Source organism: Panthera uncia, chromosome B4 (genome assembly GCF_023721935.1).
Source record: "Panthera uncia isolate 11264 chromosome B4, Puncia_PCG_1.0, whole genome shotgun sequence".
Taxonomy (NCBI): Eukaryota; Metazoa; Chordata; class Mammalia; order Carnivora; family Felidae; genus Panthera; species Panthera uncia.
Genome location: NC_064809.1, coordinates 17278893 through 17291159, shown reverse-complemented (window position 1 = coordinate 17291159; position 12267 = coordinate 17278893). Strand labels below are relative to the sequence as shown.

At 38.3% G+C, this 12267-nt stretch overlaps 1 protein-coding gene across 1 annotated transcript in view; it reads right to left on the bottom strand.

The window, feature by feature from the left end:
* Nucleotides 1-12267, bottom strand: part of MALRD1 (MAM and LDL receptor class A domain containing 1) — a 788164-nt gene that overhangs the window by 723438 nt on the left and 52459 nt on the right. Inside the window, exon 6 of the mRNA XM_049626634.1 lies at nucleotides 5389-5485. Within this exon, the coding sequence (XP_049482591.1) occupies nucleotides 5389-5485 (97 nt within the window). The remainder of the gene's footprint in view (nucleotides 1-5388; nucleotides 5486-12267) is intronic.

Sequence of the window (12267 nt, the reverse complement as noted above, 5' to 3'; positions counted from 1 at the left end):
GTCTGGTGGGAATAATTTCAGCATGCTCTGGGGCAGAAGGGACTGTCCTTTATTGTCTGGTACCTTGCTATTATGGGATGAATCATCTCCCCATGACCCACCAATTCATATGTTGAAGTCCAACCCCCCACTACCTCATTATGTGACCATATTTAGAGACAGGGTCTGTAAGGGGGTAACTAAGATAAAATGAGGTCATGTGGGTGGGCCTTAATTGAATATGACTGTCCTTATAAGAAGAAGAGTTTAAGAGACAGATACACACAGAGGGAATACCATGTGACAAGAGGGACTAGATTGCCATCCACAAGCTAAGGAGGCGAGACTCAAAAGAAAGCAAACTTGTTGAAATCTTGATTTTGGACTTCTAGCCTCCAGAATCATGAGAATATAAATTTCTGTTGCTTAAACCACCCAGTTGGAGTTATTTTGTTATGGTAGCCCAAGGATACTAATACAGTGACCCTGGGGTGATTATGGCAGGTGCAAAGTGCCCAGAGTGTGAGAGCCTGAAGAGGTGGTTGGGGATAGGGGCCCTGGATGGGTTGGTTTGCATTTGTAGAGTGAGCTGTTTTTTGTAGCTCTAGGAATTGGCTAACCCTGGAAGAGACAGTCTCTCCAGGGTCAGCAAGGCCCTCAGATATCAAAGCATCAGAATATGGAAAATAAAAGGCATGGTTCATCGAATTCTCTCGAGTTTTAAAAAAAATCAGAACAAAATCTTGAAAGCACAATAGTTTGAAGACATAAAAAAAAATAAGGAAGTCTTGTCAGTATACCTTACCATCTTAAACAAAAACCTTTTTATAAACCAAAATAATCTATCAAAAGATAACTATATTAGAGCACTCATTTCCAACTATTACTCCTTCCTAAGTACTATTTTTCTGCTACAAAATGACAAAAACGTCTATTTTGCACTAAAATATAGAAAATGTTTGGTCCAGATTAAATCTCAGATAAAATCACATTAAGTAGCTTGGGGACATACCTTCATTTTTTATGTTAAAACAGAAACTGAAAAATCACATATATTCTTAGCATAAATATAAGTCCTGCTAAAAAAAAATAGTCCCATGATATTCTATTTAAATCTGTGTTCTGTGAAATGGAGCATATATAGCTCAGAGAAAAGAAGAATTTATTTGAATTCCTGAATGGTTGGGTTCTTAGAGGACTGTAAAGGAGGAAGTTGGACTGGTGTGCGAGAGCAGGGTCACGGTGAGCTTAGAAATTCGAATTTTTGAGAATCCGTAGAAATCTGAATTCTATCCTGGAGGCAATGAGAGTGACTGACAGATTTTAACAAAGTAGAGACTGGTCATATTTGTATGTTAGAAAGTATAATCTGGTGGAGAGTAGTTAGTACTGGATGGTAGAGTTGAATAGATCGAAACCAGAAGTTTTTAAAATTCAGCAGGAAAAAAATATGCACTTAAATGAAATCGTGGTTGGATACATAATAATAATAAACAGGGCAGATAATTTGAAAAATATAAGGGCACGCCCTCAATACTATTTTTGACCAAATTAATACAGGGGAAAGAAGAGAGGAGAATGATTTAAGAATGACCGACCCCTAGACTACTAAGTGAGACCATATGTCAATAATCTAAAAAGGGAAATATAGGCAAGGCAAGATATTTTGGAAGAAAACTGAAATTTACTTCTAAATAAGCTGACGTTGAGTTTCTCTGGAAAATATGTTTGCTCACTCAATTCATAAACCTGTTCTCCTTGCCTGCCTCTGTTACAGAGGCTAAATCCAAATACTCAATTTTATTAGTCTCCCTAGCAACCAAGGTTACCACGTGACAATCACCTAGCCAATGGCATGGCCAAACACATTGCCCTTTCCCATTTCTGCCTTCCTCCTACCTTGGATGTGAGATGTATAGAATATCAACAGTCACTTTAAGAACATAAGGTGACAAGCATGAAGCAAATACCAAGGAAATCCCTTAGTCCTTGACTTTAATAGTATTAGAGTTGAAAATCTATGCCGTAACTGTCCATCTCCTCTGTTTTCTTAAGTCACCTAGGAAAACTTGTCTTTTTTCTGGCATCCAAATGCATTCCTAACTCCACCCTCCACTTGATTAAGATTTCTGACGGTGATGTCCGGAAGACGTTGAGTGGGCTTCTGCCCCCATGTCTCAGGTGCACGCTGATCGTCACCATCAGGACTGCATGAGACTGAAACCACTGATTCTAGTCAGCTGGAACTCTGTCTCAGGGCAGTCACTGTGAGTGTAGCAACCCAGGGACCAGGCTGTGTGGCATACAAATGCTAGTTTGGTTCTTAAACCCAAGGTCAGTTGGCTTCACCAAAAGTGTCCTGAGTGCCTTATTTAAAATGTAGGCCTTATCCTCAGTGATTCCCATCTAGCAGGTTTGGAGTAAAGCCCAGAATCAATCACTCCTCTTTGTGATTCTGGTGACTGACTAGGGTTAGTCTATCATGATAGCATCTGAACTTGACTGGAGAGCATCATTTGCAAATTTAATGTTATATAATTTTACCGTATCTCACATTCCTACCATGTGCAAAATGCAACTCCATCCATGTGCTAATCCTATTCCATGACACTTTATTCTTTTTCTCCGTTATTAATCCTCATGCTGCTGTGTTTTCCTCCCAAAAGTTTAATTGTGCCATCAACCCTCATTCTATTTGAAGAACAAAAAATAAAACTCCTTGCACCCTCACCTTCAAAGAACATACTGTGTGATCCTACCTAAATAAATAGGTAGGATCCTACCTAAATGAATACTGGCTTTTTTTCTTTTTAATTTTTTTAATGTTTTTTTTTTTGAGAGACAGAGAAAGAGACAGTGTGACAGGGGAGGGGCAAAGAGAGAGGGGTCCACAAAATCCAAAGCAGGCTCCAGGCTCTGAGCTGTCAGCCCGGAGCCCCATGCAGGTGCCCCATGCAGGTGGGGCTCGAACCCACGAGCAGTGAGATCAATATACTGGCTTTTTCTAACAACAGACTAATTCCTTTGCAATTGTCCCAAGGGATGGCATCCTTTCCCAATGCCCCATAAAACACAAGGCCTACGATTAAAGTTGCCACTCTTCTAAATCCCCAGTGTCGATTCATTTGTTCTTCCATGTGTAGAAATATCTTGGCTCCTAACACACAACTTACTTCCCTAGATCTAGGTTCATAAATCCATATTCATGGAAGACTTCAGTTTGGGATGTCAAAATCTTCTCTAGCCCCACACCCAGTAATGTTGTACAAATTTAATAGCCATGTGAAAAGGTTAGCCGATAACTTAGCTTTAAAATTCATGCCTCATCTTCAGTAAACTTTATTTCCCCACCACCTCAAAAACAATATGGTTATAATATTATCTGGAACTATTGTCTTAGAAATTGCAGACACCAATGTTTTTCTACTTGGCCACAACCTTTCATTGAATGTCCAGCTGGCTGATGCTCTCACTCCTGTGACTACTGTTTTTTCACTTCTATAGTGATTTTATAGAGCTCTTTTAAGTGCTTACTAAAAACCTGGCATTTGTCTTCTGAATATTTATCATGGCCCATCTACATTGGCCTTTGTCCCAGTATGTGGATCACAGGTAATTAAGGAAATGGCTTTGGTTCCCAGGTCCAGAGATGCAGAGAAAGGTCATATCTGAAATGATAGCAGAGTCCTATTACAGGCGATGTCAAGTCCCAGGCACAACCCCAGCATGCTCCTGTGTACGTCTGTAATGCAAACAAAGCTTCATAGCAGCGGCCAGTTCCTAATTTTCCTTGCAATGAGGCAAGTCCAGCCAACAGCTGACCTCATTCCTTATTTTCTTTCGGGTTGATTAAGCTAGCCTGAGCAATAAATAGGACTAGTTGGGGATCATTTAGTTTGGCAGACCTCAGTTTCTGCAGAAACTATAAAAATGGGATATATAAAGATACTGCTAAAATGATCACAGTTAGGGACTAGCTGCCTCAATAAAAATCAAGCATAAGCTGGCTGCTCTCTGGACCCGGGAATACCATGCAGGGTACCAGAAGAGAGAGCATTAAGGGAGACTGAGTTGTAGAGTAGTCAATAGTTGAGTCTGTGCTGCTTGTAGTCAACAGTGTATTCTATACTGATACATTGCTGCCCTTCTGTTAAAGCCAGTAAACGTTATCTTCTGTTGGCAAAAAGACATTAAGGTTCCTACTTCAACTATTTACTTCTAGGAACAGGTGGAGGTTACCATCCGCTCCTTTCAAGTTCTGCAATTCAATGTAGCTATATTTCAATTTATCATATAGTGATTTCTTACCTAATATAGACTGAGAACTGATAATATAAAGATGAAAAAAAATTGTATGTGTTCCAGTGTGGAAGGGGCTGTCATTGGCTCCTATAAAACCCTACCGTGGTCCAAGTGGCAAGATACACATTCTTATAAACATTCTTATCAGACCAGCAGAACTGCTGTTCAAAATCCAAGCATAATACAGACAGCCTTTATCAAGATTCCTTGGTCTCCTTTTAAGTAGACCAACTCATCTTTGCTTTGAACTGCTGTTCAAAATCCAAGCATAATACAGACAGCCTTTATCAAGATTCCTTGGTCTCCTTTTAGGTAGACCAACTCATCTTGAAATATAATTTACCACAACTATCATACTTTCTACAAAATTAGAATTTAGAAGCCTCTCTACAAAAATAGCTATCTTTATTATGCTACATCATACTACAGTACAATAACATTTAAAAAGGAAAAAAGATCTATCAACTACCTATGATCATATACATATGATTCTTGTTTGAATATTAGACTAAATTAATTTTATCCTGACCAATGGATAATTTTAACATTAAACTGTTCTATTGAGACCAATGTGCATGGTGAATTAATATTATTCAGTTAATATAATCAAATGACCAATAATGGATAATTTTTTTAGACCTGATACATGTGGCTTATTGATCGAGTTGTTTGTCTCAAAAGAAAATAGATTATAGCTAATATCTCTCTCCATATGTGTCTTTCAGTGGAAAAGTCAAGTCCGTTCCCCAAGAAGACAATTTCAACCCTATGGAGGACAGCTTTCACTTAGTCTCCCAGAAGGCAGGAAGCTCTCTTGGTGATTTAACTGGCTGGTTGAATTTTGTAACATTGCTACAAAGTTTCAAATCTGACACTAAATTACCCCTTTAGGTCTCTATAGCATCAGAATCGGTGGAAAAATAGCCTATTTTCACTTCTAGCATAAACCTAGACATTGTTATACAATGTAAAATAGCCCACTTTAAAACATCGGGCCAAAAAAAAAAAAAGCAAAGAAAGAATGAGCAGATGAAAGTCATTACACAATGTTTAAATTGCACTGAATTTATGTACACAATAAGGATCAAAATGAGAAAAAGTTCTTACCATTTGCAGGCAAACAGCCTGAATTGAAAGATATATCATCAATAGCTATGACTTCATCTTGTTCAGGAGTTGGAATTATTTGACCTTGAAAAACAACCTGCACAAGAAAAACAAGATGAAAGCACAAAGCAAGGAACATCACTGTCTCGAAGTCTTACAGCACAGAACCTACCAATAAAAAACTTATCACTTCCTAGAAGCATTTTGGTGACCATTCCAATTCCAAGTGGAAAGAGATCTAAGCATACACTCTTAAGGACAAGAAAATATAGTCATCCATGCATCTCAAATAGTATACACCAGCTCTTTAGTATTTACCAGATCTTGGACCCAGCTGCCTCTTGATCTCTGGTTTTTTGCCATTTTGCAACTGTGTCCCATTTCCACTTCTGGTTCTCTAAATTTTGCTCACAGACTTGGATGTCCTTGTGCTGTATCCTCCTGTGCATTTTCTGCTATTATATAAACAAAACTTGGGACAGTGACTGGATATGTTTGTTCAGCGACTTCTTATTAAAATGAGTGAACGTGATACTGGGACATGAAGGCAACCCAAGTATGCCCCAAGAGGAAATACTCTGGTATAATAAATCTGAGAACCTTAGAAAGAAACTACTCTCCAATTTCCTAGTTATTTAAATCCATTGAAAATTGGTGTGTGGGTGGAGAGTTTTATCCCAACCTCACTAATGAATACCAATGATGTTTGAGTCTTAATCCATGGATGCATTAAACTTGTGGGCATTGTTTAGCCTTGTTTATGACATAAACATCTTATTATTTCAAAATGTCAGCACTGTTTTTTAACTTAACCATTAGTCTGCATACAGTGAATACAACTGACCCTAGTAGATCATTTTGCTGTGGTGCATTCTCTTTTCTTTCCTGTACAACATGATGTACTGATATATTTCCTTTCAAACCAGATGTACTAGACTATTAAAAATATGATGTGAAACACCCACAACCTATCGGGTAATGTGTCAATATGTAGCCCTAAGAAAGTGAACTTTTCTTCACATAAAACAGAATGACCACGTGACTACTTGTAAAGCAGGACCATGTTGGAAAAGACCTATCAAAGATTGCTGCGTAGGCAAAATCATCCACTTGGTATCTAAAAAGGTGAGCGCTGGTTATACATTTGAAATAGAAAATTTTGAGCAAAAATAAATAGAATGGGAAAAGTACTTGGCAAACAGTAGTAACCAACTCCAAATGTTTTTTTCACTCCAGATTTGTGTGATCTCTGGTAGAGACTAGATCTTTTGGGGAATACATATATGCAAGTAGGTTAAGTGTGACTAACCTTATACCACATCTAGAAGACAAGAGTTACAAAGAGTTTAGTCTCAAGGTTTATTTGTAGCACCCAGCAGATCGTTTGCAAAATCCCTTCATCGTACATTAGTATCAGAATCATGAGTACAATGGGAGAGTTTTGCAAGCATACTAATTGATACTTTCTCAGTATGTATTTTTTCTCACCACTTCCAGAATTCTCTGTAAACCCAACTCCTAGGTTTGTGGTTTTAGTCATTCTTTGACAGTTTCTAAAAATTTAGTTTGTAGATTCCATTTGGAAAGAAAATTAGTGGATTTTCTTTTCCAACTTAATGCTTGAACATTATTTCTGAAGTTAACATATAGTTTTGGTTACTAGATTTTGGCTACTATTTGTTTTTAATGTTTATTTATTTATTTTGAGAGAGACAAGGTTGGGGAGGGGGGGAGGGGCAGAGAGAGATGGAGAGAGAGAATTCCAAGCAGGCTCTAGCTTTCAGCACGGAGACCAATGCGGGGCTCGAACCCATGAACCATGAGATAGTGACCTGAGCCGAAACCAAGAACCAGATGCTTCGCTGACTGAGCCACCCAGGTGTCCCTGGGCTACTCTTCATCATGGAATAATCTTATTTTGGTATTGGTGTAAGATTCAATGAATGACTTTAGTTATGTGAATCTAAGAGTTATACGTCAACCATTTTGCATCCCTTTTGTGACCTAATTTATAAACATTTAAAATCATGTTGCAATTTTGCTTTGCTGTTTCATAAAAAGCTGTTTCAGAGGGTAAGAAAGAAAAAAAAAAGACTGCTATATAGGAATGGTTTTATGTGAGGGCAGTAGAGCATAGTGATTGAAGTATGTGTTTGGAACTAGACTAATTGGGTTCAAATCCCAACTATACCGCTTAATAACAAGAGGACCTTGGGGAAGTTATTAACATCTCTGTACCTCAGTTTTCTTCTTTGTAAAAATGTACTGATAAAAAATAATAACTCTTTACCTATATGAAAAGATTTTCAAGGACAAATGAATTATTACATAGTTCACATTAAATAAGTATTAGCTGTTATTGTAACACAGTTATTAAAGTATTTAAGTATTAAAGTATTTAAGTAATAAAGTATTTATAAAATATTTATAAAGTATTAAGTATTACATGAATGTTTATAGATTTTCCGTTGGATACATTCCTTTGTTCTTGCCAAACTAAGAACACACCTGTAGCAGCCATATTTAAAGAGAGAAGCAAACATTAAGTGTTAACTCATCACCAGTCTCTTCCTTCTTTCTCCACACTCTCCCCACAAACCCATCAATCTTCAGGGTTTCAACTGTCACCCAGGCTGATAAAACACAAATTTATATCCCAAAAGGCAACCTCCCCCCCGAGCTCTCTGCGCATATCTCCACAGACTTCTGGACATTTTTACCAGATGACACAAAGTCACTTCTAAATCATAATGTTGTTCCCCTCAAACTGGACGTGTCCCTGACTCCTTTTCTCTGACAATGGCACCAGAAGACTGCCACTTTTCAATGCTCAGAACTCCAAAGCGACTTGCAGAACCACTTTCTCTTCCAGCCACATCTCCGGTCCATCAACACCTGTTAAGCTTTAAGCCCTCTCTCCGCTCCATTCCTACTTCTACTCCTGTGTCTTCACACCTGATCTAATGAAAAGGCTTTTAAATTACCTTCTCGCCTTCAATTCTCTCCATCAGTTTGCAATTATGTATATTTGTTTGGTTCAATTAAATTATATGTTAATTCTGTCTAACTGAAGTAAAGTTAGAGGGAAAATTGGCTGCCATTTGAGCCCACTGGTCCAGCAAGAGGAAATGTTTTTCTTAGGGAGAACGTTATTTCTCCAAATGTAGGAAATTCACCATTGGGTCTGTGTAGCTATAAAACATAAGACCTATCGGGCATAACTTGATACTCTAGTTAAATATATTTAAACAGAAAGGCATTCCAGAGATTTTGGCTGGGATCCTGAAAAGAAGGATGAGTTGAACTAGCTCAAGAAAGTGGAGCCTCAGAGATCATGTTTTTTAAAAAGCCAGATCTGTGGTTGGAAGCCATATTTGCATATGATAGTTGTATTTCTAAGAAAAGTGATGCCTACCATTCCTTGTTTTCCTCAAAACTTTGGCAAATACGTTTTTCCAAACATTTACCTCATTTTAACTGTTTTAGGGGAAATCAAGAAAGAGTAGCAAACTAGCAAATAATGAAGTTAGAAGTTGGGCAACATCACAGAAGTCAAGTATGGCCTGCACTGATCCAATAGTAAATAAGACACAAATTGCTTTCACGCCAAACATTTTAAGAGAAGATGGCCTCTGAGGGAGGCAAGGGGTCAGCGCTCAAGCCACTTGATTTAAATTCCCGATGAAACTTTGACAGTAGCAAAATAACAGACATAAACTGACTTGAATGACACTCGTAACTACATGAACAGAAACTCTTGTAGCTGTATTTATTGTATTAGACTTTTCTTAATTAGTAGTGTACATTCAATATAATTATCAAACGTGTGAAACAGAAAAAGATGAAAGTAATTTTTCACCATCATGTGTTCACATAGTAAATGTTTTTTCTTTTTCTTTTTTTTTTTTTTTTTTTTTTGAGAGAGAGAGAGCACGCACAAGTGAGCAAGGGGCAGAGAGAGAGAGAGAAAGAGAGAGAATTCCATGAGGTTCAGAGACAGAGGGAGAGAGAGTGCAGAGCCCAGAGTGGGGCTCGAGCTCACCCGATGGTGGGCTCGAACTCACAAACCGTGAGATCATGACCAGAGCCAAAGTTGGATGCTTAACCGACTGAGCCACCTAAGTGCCCCAATATTCTTAAATTACGAGGTAAAATGCCTCAGTTATGCTTTAGAAAAGTTTGCGAGTAGAAATTTTTTTCAGTTAACGATTTGTATCTATTTTTCTGAATAACTTCTCTTTTGTCTGTGTTAATAAAATGTACTATTTCTGAATAGGACACTGCTAAACACCCTTTGGCGTGTCTAAATGGAATATCAAAGAACTGACAAGCAGATAATTGCATATGAAAAATGTTGCAGCATTTTTTAAAATTCAGGCAGTAACTTCTCATTTACTTTAAGAATCCAAACATTCAACTTGAAAGCCACGGTCAGGGATGCACTTAGTAGTACAGCATTCCTTCCTTCCTACCCATAAAACTAATACTTAAGCTCTTTTCAAGAACAAAGAAAAGGAGCGTGAGAGAAGGTGTCACTTGTATCTGAGCCCACATTTCTGCTACAGGTTGAGCGTGGTTTATTCTTTGCTTCTGCAAATATTTTAGGGCAATAGCAAAATTAACTGCTTAAGTCTACAATTTTGAGTAATGCAATTGCAGTCAATTAGCAGAATAATGTTTAATAATGTTTTATCCAACACAGCAGACAAAGGAATGCTTAATGAATCACATGCCACGTATTTGACCAAATCTAGAAGTTGGATTTTTTTTCTTTTATAAAGCCTTATAATGCTTTAATATGATAAAAAAAAAATTATCATGGCTCAGTGAGTAAATGATTGAGATGTGAAATCACACTATACTGGGTTCTAATCTGGATGTGATTTAATAGGCTATTGCACTCTCTAAAGCTAATAATCCTCATGTAAACAGTGGGGTATATTATAATTTGGATTCAGAGGACTGCCATGAAGGATCAGTAAAATAATATACACAAAGGACTACGTAGTGCTTTACACATAGTAAGTGCTCAGTAAATACTAGATGTCATTATTCCTTAAGCACCTTCTGAAATTTTCTTCGATGCTGCTATCTTTGTTGACTAAATGCATAAACACCATTCTTTGTTTATGTAGCAGTATTCCCTCAGAAATGAACGTGCTTCAATTTTATTAAGGGATGAACTTAGTACTTTACAGATAAAGGTGATAAAGCCCTCACATGGCAGCTAGATCCAGAGGCTTTTTCAAAGGAGGGTTTTTTTTTTTAATGTTATTTATCTTGAGAGAGAGAGAGAGAGAGAGAGCGCATGAGCAGAAGAGGGACAAAAGAGAGACACAGAATCTAAAGTAGGCTCCAGGCCCTTAGCTGTCAGCACAGAGCCTGACATGGGGCCCGAACCCACGAACTGAGAGATCATGACCAGAGCAGAAGTCGAACGCTTAACCGATTGAGCCACTCAGGCGCCCCCAGAGTTTTTTTTCAGAAACCCCTGCTAAGTGAGGGTCCAGCTGAAACTAAAGTCTCTTACATGGACATTTCTAAAGGAAACACACGAATGGCTTTGAAACTGTCAGAAAGCATCACGGAGGAGAAATTGCAGAAAACAGAAGAATTCTCAGAGGCTTGCAAAGTGATGAGGCAGCAGATATTGTCTGGAGATGCTGATTACAAAATGCCCTCAAATAAGCCTCTTGCTAAAGCTGTTCAGGACCAAGCTTTGAGAGGGTGTCGGGCAGCATGAGACACACAGCACATCTCTGTGGCTCAGCTAAAAAAAAGCATGTGAACCTCTGCTTCCCTGCTGACAGGAGAGAACTAAAACATACCTGCCATCTTAAGGACTGGTGTAGCCCAAGGATCCCCAGAGAGTCATACGGCTTCCCAAGTTTTACAAAGCCTCTAAGGTAGAGGCACTGTTTTCATATCAGCAATAAAGTATTTTGGCAAACAAGTTAATATATTGCACATGCATCTGCTTTCGTTGGAGCCACTGCTGTATTTTAAAGCACTCAAGTGAATAACCACACTGCCTCAGCTCCAGCTGAATGGCCCTGGAGGTGATATATTTGGGAGTTTTAAGTTTTATATCTAGTGGCTACACATATTTAATCATCAACCCCTGCAATGTGCCATTTGGGAATGGATAGCTGTGAAAAACGAGGAAGTTGTTTTAAAAGGTTTAACGCTCAAGACTCAGCAGGTTCCAACTCTAGCCAACATCCAAATAAATCTCTGTTGGGCTACTCACTAGGAAAGACCCTGACCTTCAGTTAGAGACAGAGATAAGAAGGCACAAAGCTTGGCGAAGATAGGTTAAGACTCTTTTACCATCCACTCTGTTTCAAAGTTGGAAAATATGTGTAAATGCTGACAAGGTTCCTACACAGACAAAATTCCATTTCTGCCATTCAGGTGTATATGGGCACACAGGCGGAAGGGACTTCAGCAAGTTCATCCTTTAGCATCTAGTCAGTGTGACTCAATCCCCTCAAAAGCACTCTTGGCTCTACTCTGTTGCTTTGTTGTTGTTGTTGTTGTTGTTGTTGTTGTTGTTGCTGTTGTTGAGAGAAGACAGAGAACCATAGGGGAGTAGGAAGAGAAGTGTTAAGAAATAAACTAGAAACTTCTCTAGTGGTTAATGACACCTGAACATCCACGACAAATTAGATGCATTATTGGTACTCAAGGCTCTCATTCTGCACACACACCCTCAAAGCCAGGAACACATAGTTTCTCTTCCACATGCCTATCAAAAATCTTCTCCTTGCAAACCATTTGTCAGATAAGGGGTTAATACCCAAAATACATAAGAAACTCATACAACTTGATGAAAGAAAGAAAGAAAGAAAGAAAGAAAGAAAGAAAGAAAGAAAGAAA